General features: G+C 49.0%; 2 protein-coding genes across 2 annotated transcripts in view; both read left to right on the forward strand.

Moving 5' to 3' along the window:
* The window catches only part of Allc (allantoicase), a 35,197-nt gene extending 33,851 nt beyond the window's left edge, over nucleotides 1–1,346 (forward strand). The window contains exons 11-12 of the mRNA XM_026411229.2: nucleotides 202–326; nucleotides 1,140–1,346. Coding sequence (XP_026267014.1) covers nucleotides 202–326; nucleotides 1,140–1,346 — 332 coding nt within the window. The remainder of the gene's footprint in view (nucleotides 1–201; nucleotides 327–1,139) is intronic.
* A 904-nt stretch (nucleotides 1,347–2,250) lies between these two features.
* The window catches only part of Dcdc2c (doublecortin domain containing 2C), a 65,463-nt gene continuing 52,150 nt past the window's right edge, over nucleotides 2,251–15,563 (forward strand). Inside the window, exons 1-2 of the mRNA XM_077791733.1 lie at nucleotides 2,251–2,537; nucleotides 8,125–8,176. Of these exons, the coding sequence (XP_077647859.1) occupies nucleotides 2,251–2,537; nucleotides 8,125–8,176 (339 nt within the window). The remainder of the gene's footprint in view (nucleotides 2,538–8,124; nucleotides 8,177–15,563) is intronic.

The raw sequence follows: 15,563 nt of genomic DNA on the forward strand, positions 1-15,563 counted from the left end.
AGGCATCAGTCTCGAGAGGCACCAATGCCACATGAACTGGCTTGTTCCTTTCCTTTATATGTCACGCCTCTGCGTTTGCTTAGAAGGAGCGGTGGCTTGTTCTTTGCCAGGTTTTGATCTGGTTACAGGAGCCTGGTGCCCTACAAGCTGAGCTGTGCTGAGGGAATGTGCAGGGCAGGGTGCCTCTGTTTGCTCCGATAGGCAATTCTCCCGACAGCTGCAAAGTGGACGGGTGCATCCTGACCACCCAGGAAGAAGAAGACATGGTCAACAAAAAGTGGATTCTTCCAGCCCATAAATGGAAGCCCCTTCTCCCCATCACCAAGGTATGTGGGGGACAGCGTGGGGATCTGGTCTTCAATCAGAGCTATTTCCCCTAGACTCTTGTGTGCAGATGAGAATACAATTTCAGACCTCTTCTCAGTTTAGGAGTGAAATGAACTGACATGAATGGACTTTAAAAACTGAATGGTATACTTACATAAGAGAAAGGCAGAGGCTTGGGAGGCTGAGGTAGGAGGACTGCCACTTCAAGGCCAGCTTCAGAAACTTAGGGAGGCCCTAAGCAACTTAGTGAGACTTAGTGAGAGTCTATCTTAGACAACAAACAAACATGCTGGGGATGTGGCTCAGTGGCTCATTGGCGCAATGGCTGTGGGTTCCATCCCCAGTACAAAAAAAGGAAGGACAGACTCTCTGTCCCACTTTTGCATTTCTAACAATCAATTTTGTTAAAAGAAAAGTCTGTTGTGTTAAGAGACATAAATGGAAACATGTTTCTGTGATATTTAACTTTTTGGAAGGGGTGGGGGTGGTGCACTGACAGCCACCTGTGGGATAAATGCCTGAGATGGGCACTTCGGAGGCCAGGGATGCTCCCTCGTGACCATGGGGACAGCAGAGTCCTCTTTCACCTTCTCAACAGCTCGTCCCCTAACTCTTTAAAGGGACACATGTTGGGGACCTGCCCTCAGGTCAGTGCTCCTTGGCCCTGCCCCTGCTGGCAGGTTCCCTGGAAGCTGAATGGTCTCACTGAATAACTTCAGCTGAAGCCCCACAAGTCCAGACTGACAGGCTGAGCTGGTCCTCGGGCCACACAGCCCTGCTCCAACAAGGACCCCCTTCTGACTCTCTTCCAGTTGTCCCCCAACCAAAACCACCTGTTCGACAGCCTGACCCTGGAGCTCCAAGACGTCATCACTCACGCTAGGTTCACCATCTTCCCGGATGGAGGCGTGAGCCGCCTTCGACTCAAGGGCTTCCCCAGCTCCATCTGCCTGCTGCGGCCCCGGGGGGACCCCAGGATGAGGTTCTCAGTTAAAACGGGTTTTAAGGCAAACCTTTAACCACGTGCAAAACACTCATTTCTACACAGCAATAACTGCCCACTTGAGGTCTTTCCGAGGTTGTCAACACCTGGTGGCTGAATAAAGTGGTCACCGCACCAAGTAGCCTCTGTGTTTCCTGTGGCCATGAACTGGTTCGTAGCTTAATTATTGGTGTGGCTGTGAAGAGAGGTGGCCTCTTGAGGAATTGCTTTCTTTTTTTTTTTAAACCCCACAAGGTACTGACATTTATAACACGACTGTGTACATTCTGGGTGTGTATCCAACAGTGGATATGTAGCCTCCAGTCTTGGAGAGTTTAAACCCACCACGACCACTTGGAACAAGTATTTCTAGAATTACTCATGGTGGCAGCTCAAAGGACTGGCCACTCTTCACCAGGACAGGGAGGGCCTTCCACCCCCACCCCCACCAGAGTGCATGCATTCTGAAGGTCACATTCTGGGTACCAGGCACCAGCAGCGACGTCACCCAGTTCCTCACGTGCCGTGCAGGTTCCAGACCACTTACCCACTCTGTGCCAGGGACCTAGGAGCTTTTTAGGTGGTAAATCGCTTAAAGAAACCGAGGCTCAGAAAGGCGAGGCGTTCTGGCACCGTCCTCTTCTGATTGCCCCGTAGTCCTGATGCAACCCGCCTCGCGCCCTCAGGGCCGCCAGCGCAGTGAGCAGGGTCGCGGTGCCAGGCACCCCTCTCCTTCCCGCCGCTTCTGCAGGCCACCCTCCTCCTCCTCTTTCCAGAGCTGCCCGCCACCCTCACCTGTCCTGTCCCTGCAGGCCGCGGGTCACAATCGCCCCCGCGTCAGCACACGCAGCCCTCCTGCCCTCTATGGTGACCCTCGGGTCAGCTCCGCGTGGCCCTGCTGGCGCGGTCCGGCTCTCGCGCGGAGGCGAGCGCGCAGCGCCATGGGCACGCGCGGGCCCTACCCGCTGGTGGACACCACGCCGGCCAAGACCATCCTGGTGTACCGCAACGGAGACCAGTTCTACGTGGGCCGCAAGTTCGTGTTCTCGCGGCGCCAGGTGGCCAACTTCGAGGTGCTGCTGGAGCAGCTGACGGCGCAGGTGGACGTGCCGTTCGGCGTGCGGCGCCTCTACACGCCCACGCGCGGCCACTCGGTGCACGAGCTGGACGCGCTGCAGACGGGCGGCAAGTACGTGGCGGCGGGCCGCGAGCGCTTCAAGAAGCTCGAGTAAGTGAGCGCCCCGCGGCGCCGCCACCTGCGGCCACCTGCGGCCACCTGCGGCCACCCCGCTGCCCGCTGCCCCGAGCCCCTGCCCCGACCCCTGCCCCCTGAGCCGCGTCCCGGAGGACGGGCCTCTGCGCTCCCCCGAGTGCCTGGGTTTTAGAGGATGCTGGGCCCAGGGGAGGGACCCTGGGGCGGGCTCCTTCCACGTTTGCTCCTCCTGTCTGACTGCAGACCACGTCTCTTCTACGGTTTTATGTGTGGAAATTCTTCGAGAGCTGAGAATCCGTGTGATTCTCCAGAGAGAATCTCCATTTCTCCCAGGTTCCAGAAACGCTCCCGTCTGAGGATACTCTTTTTTTTTTTATTTTATTATTTTTAAAATTTGTTCTGATTAGTCATACATGACAGGAGAATGCACTTTGACACATCACACATAAACGGAGAATGATTTCTGTCTTCTGGTTGCGGTGATGTAGACTCACACGGGTCCTGTGGTCTTATATGAACATCGGGTAATAGTGTCTGATTCACTCTACTCTCCTTCCTACCCCCTGCCCCTTCCCCTCCCTTCACTTCCCTTTACCTAATCTAAAGTGACTCCATTCTAACCTAGCCACCCTCCCTGATTGTGAATTAGCATCGACATATTAGAGAAAACATTTGGCCTTTGGTTTTTTTGGGATTGGCTTACTTCACTTAGCATGATCTTCTGTAGCTCCATCCATTTACCAGCAAATGCCATGATTTCACTTTTCTTTAAGGCTGAGTAATATTCCATTGTGTATATATACTACATTTTCTTTTTTTTTTTTAATATTTATTTTTTAGTTCTCGGCGGACACAACATCGTTGTTTGTATGTGGTGCTGAGGATCGAACCCGGGCTGCACGCATGCCAGGCGAGCGCGCTACCGCTTGAGCCACATCCCCAGCCCTACATTTTCTTTATTCATTCATCTGTTGAAGGACACCTAGTTTGGTTCCATAGTTTAGCTGTTGTGAGTTGAGGGGCTATAAACATTGATGTGGCTACGTCACTGTAGTATGCTGATTTTAAGTCCTTTGGGTATAAACCGAGGAGTGGGATAGCTGGGTCAAACGGTGGTTCCATTCCAAGATTTCTGAGGAATCTCTATACTGCTTTCCATAGTGGTTGTACCAATTTGTAGTCCCACCAGAAATGTATGAGTGTGCCTTTTTCCCCATCCTCACCAATATTTATTGTTGTCTGTGTTCTTGATGATCGCCATTCTGACTGCAGGGAGATGAAATCTTAGAGTAGTTTTGATTTGCATTTTTCTAATTGCTAGAGATATTGAATTTTTTCATATATTTGTTAATTGATTATATATCCTTTTCTGAGAAGTGTCTGTTCAATTCCTTTGCCCATTTAATGATTGGGTCATTTGGTTTTTTTTTTTTGGTGTTAAAGTTTTTTGAGTTCTTTTTTTTTAATTGTTGATGGACCTTTACTTTATTTATGAATTTATTTATATGTGGTGCTGAGAATTGAACCCAGTGCCTCACACATGCAAGGAAAGCACTCTACCACTGAGCCACAACTCCAGCCCTTGAGTTCTTGATATATCCTGGAGATTAGTGCTCTATCTAAGGTGTGTGTGGTAAAGATTTTCTCCCACTGTGTAGGCTCTCTCTTCACATTATTGTTTCCTTTGTTGAGAAGAAGCTTTTTAGTTTGAATCCAACCCATTTATTGATTCTTGATTTTACTTCTTGTGATTTAGGAGTCTTATTAAGGATCAAAGACACTCCTAATTAAGTTAGTAGTGTGAGATTTTAATTTTTTGGAAAAAAAAGAATAAAAAAAGGAGCTGGTTTTACTGAGAAGTGGTGAGTATTCTAAATTCTTAATGATTTTTGCAAAGATACAAATTTAACATCCTGCTATTTCTAAAGAAAAAAATCACCCTAGTCATCACAGTTGCTAAAGAGATAGTGTTGATTAAAGTATCTTCAGATTTTACATTGGCTTGATTCCTGTGGTAATCCTGTTGGGTGGAGAATCACTGACTGGACTGTATCCTTTGCAGTTATTTTCCAGGTCAATCAGTGTTACGCACACCTGGAACTTCTGACTTCCCACTAGTATCCAGTATTTGGTGTAGTTTTACAACAACCACAGGATGTTTGTACAGAATTGACTTTAGTTCTTTTCAATACGTATCTAATGAGAAGCATTAATCTCCCCAACATGTTTCCTTGTGAACTTGGCTCTCTGCTGTGTGGTAGAGGAGGGAGGAGACCACCGCTGTCCACCCAGACACACGGACAGGCCTGTAGGTGTTTCTCTCCCCTTTCCCGCGGGTCTAGGCTTTCTCTATTAAACCCTGTTATTCATTTAATTTTGTAGAGAGTCTCATGGTTTAATGTAAGATGTTCTGGAAATGTGGCAGAAATACTTTGCAGTGTTTTCCTTCCTCTTCTTCATGTTGGGCTGAGTGTCTGCGAGGAAAGGTAACCTGCTCCCAGGAAGGGCCCGTCACAGTGCTGCTTACTAAAGTAGTTGGGTGATATTTGCATGTGAAGTTCAACCTGGAGAGGTTCATTTTCTTTCCCTTTTAGGTCGATGAAGTATGAAATCGGATCCAGCCTTTGGTGAATTAGCTTTGGAACAGTTGAGGCTGGGTGGTGCCAGGGAGCCAGCACTCGGGGCGATTTGTGTAGTCTGTGATTGCTCAGCTAGCAGCTCAAACTAAATTTTACTGGAAGATAAGATTCTAATTGTGCCACCAGCAAATGAGCTTTGAATTAAAGCCTGATGATGTGTTAGTGTCCTGGGCCTTCACCATAATGGCTGTGAGACACTGTGAAATCTACCCAGCGGCCAGTCATTATTTAAATATTTCCTACATTCTCTGGAGTAAGTTAATTCGAGACAAAGCACATGACTTTTTCCCTTATAAAACAAAGTGTTATACGGTAATAATTATTAGTTTTAAAAAATAATTGTCCTAGCCAGACGCAGTGGTGCAAAAGCCTGTAATTCCAGCAGCTCCAGAGGCTGAGGCAGGAGGATTTCAAATTCCAAGCCAACCTCAGCAACTTTGCAAGGCCCTAAGAAGCTCAGTGAGATCCTGTCTCAAAAAAAAATCCTATAAAACCAAGAATTAATTGCTCTTTTGTGTAGCAAGCCATATTTACAACAAAATCTAACTCAAGTTGTGTGTGTGTGTATGTTTGTGTGTGTGTGTGTCTGTGTGAGCGTGTGTCTGTGTGTGTGTGTGTGTGTCTGTGTGTGTGTCTCGGTATGTGTGTCTCTCTGGGTGTGTCTGTGTGTGTGTCTGTGTGTGTCTGTGTGTGTGTCTGTGTGTGTCTGTGTCTGTCTGTGTGTGTGTGTCTGCGTCTGTGTGTGTGTGTCTGTGTGTGTGTGTCTGTGTGTGTGTGTGTGTCTGTGTGTGTGTGTTTCTGTGTGTGTGTCTGTGTGTGTGTCTGTGTGTGTCTCTGTGTGTCTGTGTGTGTGTGTCTGTGTGTGTGTCTGTGTGTGTGTGTGTGTGTCTGTGTGTGTGTGTTTCTGTGTGTGTGTCTGTGTGTGTGTCTGTGTGTGTGTGTCTGTGTGTGTCTGTGTGTGTGTGTTTCTGTGTGTGTGTGTGTGTGTGTCTGTGTCTCTGTGTGTGTGTGTGTGTCTGTGTGTGTGTGTTTCTGTGTGTGTTTCTGTGTGTGTGTCTGTGTGTGTGTGTCTGTGTGTGTGTCTGTGTGTCTGTGTGTGTGTGTTTCTGTGTGTGTGTCTGTGTGTGTGTCTGTGTGTGTGTGTCTGTGTCTGTGTGTGTGCTGGGGAGGACCCCAGCAGTGTGCATTGTAATAGGGCAGCATCCTCCTTGCCTCAGAGCCTGTGGCGGAGCAGATGTATTTACAGGCCCTTCCCCTCTTCTCACCCAGGACGGCCACGTGGTTTGAGTCAGGGCTTCGACCTGATGAGCCTGGACAGGTCAGGTACCCCTCAGAGGCCTGTCAGTGACATGGGGCTGGTGCCGTGGACACCAGTCAGCCTAGGCAGCACTGTGAGGTGCAGCAGCCGGGGGAAGCTGGCCATGGCAGCCTGGCCTCCTCCTACCTCCTCCCGGTCTCTGGGTCCCAGGCCCCTGCCTGCGTACCCCAGGGGGGCCAGGCCCTGCAGCAGACCTCTGCACACCCCTCCTGCTCTCCAGGCTGTGGGGAGTGGCTTGCTCCCTGGTGCTGTTCTAGCGGTGAGTTATTGGGGTGCTACAGGGAAACACGCAGGATTCCCCCTGGACTGGGACTGGACCCAGGGTGCTCTGTCACTGAGTGTTCTATATGCAGACAGGGTCCCCTAGTTGCCGCGGCTGGCCTTGAACTTGTGCTACTGCTGGGACTTCAGGGTGTGCGCCACACTGGCTCTCTGTAGGTGTCAATGTTTGTCTTTATCTTTACATCCCTTCAGTTAACGATGACCAGGTGTCTCCTTGGCAGATTAATGCTTATGAGCCAATATGGAATTTGGGGACTTAGAATTTCCTGAAGAAAACCTGTCTGGAAAAACACAAGGATTGGGGAGCTCTTGAGGAGCCGATGCAAAGGCCTGTGGACAGAGGCAGTGAACCGGACACTCACGGGCTGAATGGGGCCAGCAGCTGTGTCTCTTTGAGTCACACAGTTTTCCAAGATTTGAATTGGCTTCAACATGTCATGATTGGGAAAATTCACATAACAACGTGAACTTTTGGTTTCTGTTAAAAAAAATAGAGAATTTGATGTTGGCAAAGACCCAGTCTCAGTTGCCTACATCTCCACATGTAGAGTGTGTGCTGGACATGAGAAGTCCTGTCCATCTGAGAGGCAAAGGACCCTCCCGCTCACCCGGTCCCTGCCGCTCCCTAACACTGCCCTGACCTCTGGGAGCATCTGAGTTCATGACTCTTGACTCTATATTGAATAACTGGTTTTTTCCATCTACCAAGTTTAAGTGACTCCTTCTCTGATTGTTGCTAAAATCATCAAAAAATGGTCACAATCTCAAATAGGATTTTTTAAAATCAGAAGAAACCTTAGTATCACACATAAATCTTAGTCTTATTTATTATCATTTAAAACTTTGATTTTTGGGGAAATATGGAAGATTTTTCACAAGTACCCAAGGGAAAAAATTGTCCCCAAGGGAAAAAATTGTAAGAGTGAAACTCAAAATTTTATTCGGTGACTCTTCTCCGTTTTGGTAAAATAGGAACAGGGCTGAAGCCCTGTGAGGCAGGGGCCGAGGAGGCCCAGGGCTGGGCTGGAGTCTGGCTTCCGCTCTGACTCTGGCTGGGTGAGCTCTCAACCCTGGTCCTTTAGTGACCTGTGGGAATAAAATCCACTGAATGAGTTAGTTTCTGGGTCCGTGTCAATAACCCAAACGCCCCCGGGAAGTGATGCCTGGTAAGAGTCTGCACAGGGCTGTGCCGTGGCACCTGCTGGGAAGTCCTTCTGCAGTCCCCTGGGCCCGCAGGTCTGTCTGAGAGTGCCTCCGCCTGGTTGTGCGTTGCTGTGGCATTGTCTTCTTCAAAGTCGAAGGGGCCACAGCTCTGAGTCTGATATTTACCTTCTAATTCTGTTTCTCCCCTCTTCTCTTGCAGCTATATCCATATAGTTCCCAGAAAGCCCTCCAAGATGAGGAAGTTGAAGGAAGTAAGTGTGCACGGCCGAGGGGGAGGAGATGGGCCAGATCGTGGGGTGACTATCTAAACTGATAGAACTCGGGTCCCGACTTCCTGGGGCTGAACCTCAGGGTTTGGCAGGAAGTGCCCCTGGAGCGCGGGAAGGCCCCGGGTGAGCTTGTCAGGTTGTCGAAGCGCGGTGCCCCAGTGACGGGAGTCGTAAAAGTGCCCTGGAGCCACACCAAGGGAGATGGGCATCTTTGAGGCACACTGTGAAGTTACTTGTTAAAACCTCTCCTTTTCCTTTTGTTTTGGGGATTTGGGAAGTGGATGTCAGGGAGAGCTATTTAAAGTCATGCAGGTTGATGCTCACGATGATGCTGGCTCTGCCCATGATCGGCCTCTGAGAGGTGTGTGTGTGGGAGGGGTGCCTGTCATTCCACCCGTGACACTTGATTCCTAACAAAAACAGCACAGCCACTCATTCACTAGAATCCCACCTTTTCTGTAGCATAACCCAACAGTTTTGAGTAATGGAGCCTATTGATATTTAGAATTTATCAAGATTTCTACTTTTTCAAACAAAGACTCAGCTCTGTGCAGAGTCACCAGGTGGGTGCTGAGGTGCCCCCTCTTATACAGCACCCTCCGTTTTGCTCTTCGGTGGAGGTGATGGTCTGTACCAGAGGACTGGGGCGGGACTCAGTGACGCGCTGTGTGGCGCTGTCAGCAGGAGGAGCTGTCAGCTGTCCTCCTCCACGTCCTGAGCCTCTCGACTGCCCGTGTCCTTGTGCACCTCCACATCCCAGGAACGTTGGGGTAGCTCCAGAGTGGCTCCCAGGCACCCCCGACAGACCCACAGCTCTCAGGGCAGTGAAAGGAAGTCAAATTCAGTGTGTCCCCAACTTCAGTTGTGAGCGTCCAGGAGGGCAGGTTCCCCCTGACCATCTGGCCGTCCCTGTGGGTCAGGGCTGGCGGATGGAGCGAGTGGCGCCTGTTCTTCTTGGTATCTGTCGGGGCTGTTTGCTGTGTAGACCCTTGACTTGGAGGGAGGGTAGTATTTTGAGGAACACACATCAGTGGTGTGGACATCACCAAGTGAGTTGGTCCTCCACCGAGAGCTTTGTTCACAGAATTTACTCCAAACAATCTGCTGTGTGCAGGAGGGAGCCACAGGGGTGGCCTGGGGTGAAGACCAGTTTTGCCCCCCAGGAGGACATGTCAGGACAGGAGCTGCCCAGCTGTCAGTCACCCTCACGGGTGCAGTTAGATATCTCTTATCCGAAACGCTCACAGAAGCCTGCACTTGGCCTGCACCGTGTTTTGTGGGGGGCACCCAGGACCCCAAGGAAACACAACACTCCACAAACCAGAAGTCTTGCCTCTGGCTGATCATTTCCACTGTCCCCGTGTGAATTCGTAGGGTCAGGGTGCTCTGCTGTCAGGTGCTGTACTCGAAAGCCTGGAAGGTCTCCGTGAGTCCTCTGTGCACTGATTTCATGGATGGCCACACTCCCTTAGCAGCAGGTGCTGTGTCCCCATGTCCCATTAGCACTGGAGGGAGAGCCATCAGTCCTTGGGGCACATCATGGTCATGTTCGATGCCCTCATCTCTCCGCTGTTCAAACGTGGAATGTGTATGGCTTACGTTCTTAGCACATTTTCACATCTACCATCTCAGCTGGGAAAATGGAAAAAAAGCCATAGTGAGGTAGAGAGGTCTTAATATCTGCTGGTCAGAACATGAATAGAGAGTTCAGGAAAGGTCAGTGCTGTGTCCAAGGTCAGGGAGCTAGAGGAATAGAGCTTGGACTGACACCAAGTGCTTTAGAGATGATTCCCAGATTCTCCCCTCCCTTTCCCAGGGACAGACCCATCGCCACTGCTGTAGAACCCCTCAGTGTGAAATGAGTCTCCTGTGCTCCATGCACGGGATTAAGTGACTGAATTCTCTCTGATAGACATTAAGCCTTTACAGAGAGAAGCCCTGTGAACAGTGGAGGGAACGCCACACTGCGTCTTGGTCTGTACCTGTCAAGAGGTCAAGTGTGAAGAACAGAAGTCACCTGGTCAGGTTCTGGAGGCTGGGAAACCTGAGAGCGTGACACAGCACCTGGCGAGGCCTTGCTGTGTTGAAACGCTGTGGAGGGCGTCATGTGGCAAGGCCGTGTACTAGCGTGGGTTTCTCTTCACCTACTGATAAAGCCACTGATGCCACCGTGGGGGTCACCTCATGACTTTGTTAATTCTGATCATCTCCTGAAGACCTCACCTCCAAGTACCGTCAAGCTGTGCATTTGGGAATTGCATTTCCAAACCATGAACTTTGGAGGGACACATTCCAGCCACAGCATGCAGTTTGGGCCGCCGTGGAGCAGAGGGTCTGCAGGGGGACTTGTGGCTCTCCACGACCTGTGCTGAGCTGGGGAGCTGGGCCTGGGGGTGGACACCAAGAGGAAGTCCTGTCCTGCTGCCGCTGTGCCTCCTTCCAGGGCTGATGGAGAGGAGCTTTGCAAGGGCCAGGAAGCTGGGTGGCTTGGGACTGAAAGCTCCTGGAGGCCTTGATGGAAGTGAGGACGAGGGCAGCCCTTCCTGCTCCTGTCCCAGGTGGACAGCCCAGGGTGCACTCCAGGCCGGGCCCAAGGCTGTGCATAGCTGTATCTGTCTATCACCTAATCCTTTCTCTCTCTGTCTCTTTCTATTATCTATCTCTCTATAATTTCTCTATCTTTACACACACATCTGTACATACGTGTGTACATACATGTGTGTGTATGTGTGTAAAACATACTTTATGTGTTAACTACATATGTGTCTCTCTGTATATCTATAAAACCCTGGGAGCAACATGGATACCACCCAGAGCAGGGTGGTTGAATGTCATGGGTATGTTGTATCATGGTTAAATCTGCAGATGGTTGTCAGGTTAAATGAAGTGGTCCCCGAGCAGCGCCTAGCATGGTGGGGGCACTCAGCTGGAGCTCAGTAATTAGTAGACACAAGTCTTGTGCAAATGCCTTTCAGTGGTGGTAGCTCACCTGGGCCAAGTTTGAGATCTGCGAATGCCTGCTGATTTGAATGCCATGTGAACTGTTTCCAATTAAAGGTAGTACAAGGTAAGCTTTTGCAGTGTCCCCAAGTCCAGGGTTTCACTGAGGTACTTTGTCTCATTTTGTGATACAGTGAGACAGAGGAGAAGTGCCAAACTTCCAAAAATTATTCTTTCAAGAAATTTGCTTTGGTCAAATCTATTGATGGGAAACTTGAAGAAGAAGCTTCCCTCCCAAGAGAACATGATGAGAATCAGGACGTCAGTTGGAATACTATAATATGGTGTCTCGACCCCTCGCCGGCAAGGGAAAAAACGACACAGGATTCTTCCTTCAGCAGTTTACTCATAATGAAAAGACAGGAACAAGAGAAGAAAGCGCGCGCGCCCGAGCGGTCGGTCTGCCCTAGCTTAAGTACCCAGCCTTGCCAATGACCCAGCACCACGTGGAAGAGTCTAATAGGTGCAGCGCAGCGGAAGCAGGCCAGAGCCCAGCCCACAGCCCAACAAGGAGTTGTTTAACAACTCTAACCGCTGAGTCATCAGAAGCAGGAAGCCAGCGCCATTTTCAGGGTGCAGTCGCCGGCTCCCAACAGTTCCCCCTTTCTGTTTTACAAGCAACAGGTAAAAGTAGAGGTCCTATCTCCATTGTGCAAAAGTGGCCGCAAATAATGGCACACTCCTGAGGGGCGCCTCCCCAGGCGAGTCACCATTTCGACCGATGCCTTTTTCATGGAGGTGGGACGTCGACATCAAACCCACAAACAATAGGACATGCTTTTCTTGGGACTCAAACCTAGAGCTCCCAAGTGCAGTGCCTTGCCTCGCATCCTGTATCGTGACGATGGTGAATGAAGGGGGACAGCTGAGGCTGCCTTCGTAATGCAGACAAAATTAAGCTGGCAACACCCCAAGAGAAAGGCACGGACAGCAGAGAAGGGGAGAAATTCGGTTGTAACATCCGCTATTGTTAGATAAAGGTCAAGACGTTCCCGTGGAGCACATATGTCGTGGCCTTGTGAGCTGGCCACCTTGACATGCAGAACAAGGAATTGGGGGCTGGGCCCCAGGGGCCAGGGAAGGCCTGCTTCCAGCAAGTCAACCTCTCTTGCATGTCAAGGGGAATCAAGTAGCCCCTGTCTTAGGTCGTCCACTGTCCCTGCACTGCTTACCCGTCTCTGGGGAGGCCCCATTCCCCTGGCTTAGGTTGCAGTGCAAGCGTGGAAGTTGCCCGTCACTGGGTACTACAAGATCAGCTCAGGGTGTTGTGGCCAACAGGACATTGTTATGGTAAATGTTCAACTGCCTCCAAATACAGGACCCATGACCATCACCATCAAATGGCAGGTGTAGTTGGACCATAAGATTAGCTAGCAAAGATCCTAGTGCAGAAAGGCAGGGAGGAAAGATATGCACAAAGGAAAGATCAACATGTACAGAGAAACACAATGTGTCAAATAATGAAACAGTAGAAAAGTTATCAATAGCTGCTACAGTATCCATAGGCAAGGTCGGCCAATCCAGGGTGGCAGAGTCATCAGTAGTGAAGAAAAATGAAAGCACACCAGTCCGAGAAATAACGGGCAATGGATATGGCCACGTCTCTATCACCGCCCAGAGGAGTCGTTCTGCAGTCCAGACGACCTCATGTCTGATCACCATCAGGAGAAGCATCAAGCACCTCATTCTGTTCATCTCCACTCCTCCCTCCTGACGGGGCTTGAGGAACTCTCCGCACGAGGCGCTCTGGCACCCACAACGGTTCCGTTCGATCCTGTGGAAAAACACAGACAGCACCTCGTGCCCATGCCAGCACGGGATCAGGCCCATACCATTGTCCAGAAAGTACATCTTTCCACTTAATATGCCCAAAATTCGGGGCAGAGGGCGAACAGTGCCTAGTCGCAGCAGAGCGCCCTTGAATGTCCAGATTAAAAAAATTAATAGTGAATAGAGCCAGGGAGAGGCGCTCTTTCGGGGTGTGGCCTAAGCCAATTCCCCTTTTTTGTTTTATTAACATCTCTTTTAGAGTCTTATGAGCGCACTCTACAATACCCTGACCTTGTGGATTGTAGGGTAAACCATGGACAAGCTGGATACCCATCTGGCTGCAAAAGGAAGAAAACTGTCGTCCAGTATACGCTGGACCATTGTCCGTCTTAATGGTCTGTGGCAATCCCCAGGCTGCCCAGGCTTCCAAGCAATGCGTAATAACACTTCCAGCCTTTTCACCAGACAAAGCAGAAGCATGGATAATGCCAGAACAAGTATCTACAGACACATGGACATATTTAAGTTTGCCAAAGTCGGGAACATGAGTGACATCCATCTGCCATACAGTTAAAGGCCGCAAACCACGAGGATTTACGCCTACAGAAAAGGGATGATGCAAAATGATACAATTAGGACAATCCAATACAATCTGCCGAGCATCAGCACGGGAGATAGAAAAGCGCTTCTGGAATGCTCGTGCATTAACATGAAACTTACCATGAAAGTTTCTAGCTTGATCCAAGGAGGAAACAGGGAACACCCAAGAAGAACGAGTAGCAAGATCAGCTTGGGCATTGCCAGCAGAAAGAGGACCCGGTAAACCTGTGTGGGCTCGAATATGCAAGGGGTAAAAACAGGCGGAGCGATTCCAAATCAATGTTTGAAGATGGAGAAAAAGGGAAGACATTACTCCTGATGTGTGTATGGGACCCACTGCTTCCAACACCTTTAAAGCTTGAACTACATAAACAGAATCTGAAATTAAATTAAAAGGAAACGGACATTGTTCAAATACTTTTATGACAATTTGTAGCTCCACCCATTGTGGATTGCCAGGAGCAAACTGATGTTGGATAGGAGGTTGATCATTTACCACATAGGCTTCAATACCAGTTTTAGATCCATCTGTAAAGATATTTGCAGATATTTGCAGCTCCTGGGATCGGCGAAGTGATTTTAGGGAAAATAATAGGATGTTCCTTAACAAATGTAATAAGAGGATGTGAAGGATAGTGATTATCTATCTCTCCTGAAAAAGAGCATCGTAATATAGCCCAATTATCCAGGTTAGCACACAAAACTTGAATTTGTTGAAACGTATAAGGAACAATCACAGACGTTGGAGAAAAGCCAAAAAATTGTATACTTTGTTGTATCCCTAACATAGCTAAAGAAGCAACTGCATCAGGATAATACTCAAGAGATTTTCCAGGGGATATACGTGGATGTATCCATAACAAAGGACCATCTTGCCACAAAACTCCAGTAGGTTGCCGTACAGTGGCGAGCACACATAATTGAAGAGGCTTATCCTCTTGAAGCCTGCAAAGGCTAGCATGTTGTATAGCCTTTTCCACTTTAAGCAACACTGACCTGGCTTCCTCAGTAAGATGTCGAGGGGAAGTAAGATCTGAATCACCTTTAAGAATTTCATACAAGGGCTTTAACTCAACATTGGAAATATGCAAGTAGCCCCTAATCCAGTTTATGTCACCCAATAATTTCTGAAAATCATTTAACGTATGTAAATTATCAGTCCTAAGAGTTATCTTTTGGGGTGTAATAGTTTTACAAGAGATACTAGCACCAAGATAATCAATAGAGTCTCCTGTCTGCACTCCACCAGGTGAAATAAGCAAACCCTTCAATTGTAGCAAATGCACCAAATCAACACAAGCCGCTCCACCTGAGTAAGAGTGAAAGCAGCATCTATACCATAAGTACGAACAGATTCTGCCAAGGTTTTAATTATTTTAAAATCTAAAGGCTCATGGTATCCTCCCCTACTAGCGTCCTGAAAAACCCGGGTACGCCAGTCCCATGTCTGTACTAACTATTCTCCAAACCTGTGCATGAAAAGTTCTCCCGGAGCCTTGGACTCCCCTCACATATGAGGGCGATGCAACAGGCACTGCATCTTCCTCCAAATTCTCAACCTCTTCCTCAGAATTAGATTTATCAAAATTAGATTTATCCCCCTTCTCACGGTAGGCTTTCATGCTTTGTGTCTCCCTTTTTTTCCTTTTCATTTTGATTTTACGTAGTTGTTGTAACAATATGTCCAGGTCCTCAGAACTCTCCGAGCCGCTTGTGTCCTCAGGTGTTTTTAGTTCGGTCAAATCTGGATAGAGCCTTCTCCTATTTTTATTTTCAGGCTGTTTTGCCCTTTCACTACTCTTACTCCTAAAACTCTCTGCCACTTCGCTATGTGACCCCTCCGATCCTTCCTCATGTAGTTGTTCAAGAACGGCCTGACCCTCACCCACAGCTTCCTGGCATTTACCGTCTGCTATACATTCTCTAACCAATTTCCAAAGTGGTATAACGCCATCCTCCAAAGTACCTTGCTCATAAGCAAAATCCAGATCTCTCCCTA

Source organism: Urocitellus parryii, chromosome 12, assembly GCF_045843805.1.
Source record: "Urocitellus parryii isolate mUroPar1 chromosome 12, mUroPar1.hap1, whole genome shotgun sequence".
Lineage (NCBI taxonomy): Eukaryota > Metazoa > Chordata > Mammalia > Rodentia > Sciuridae > Urocitellus > Urocitellus parryii.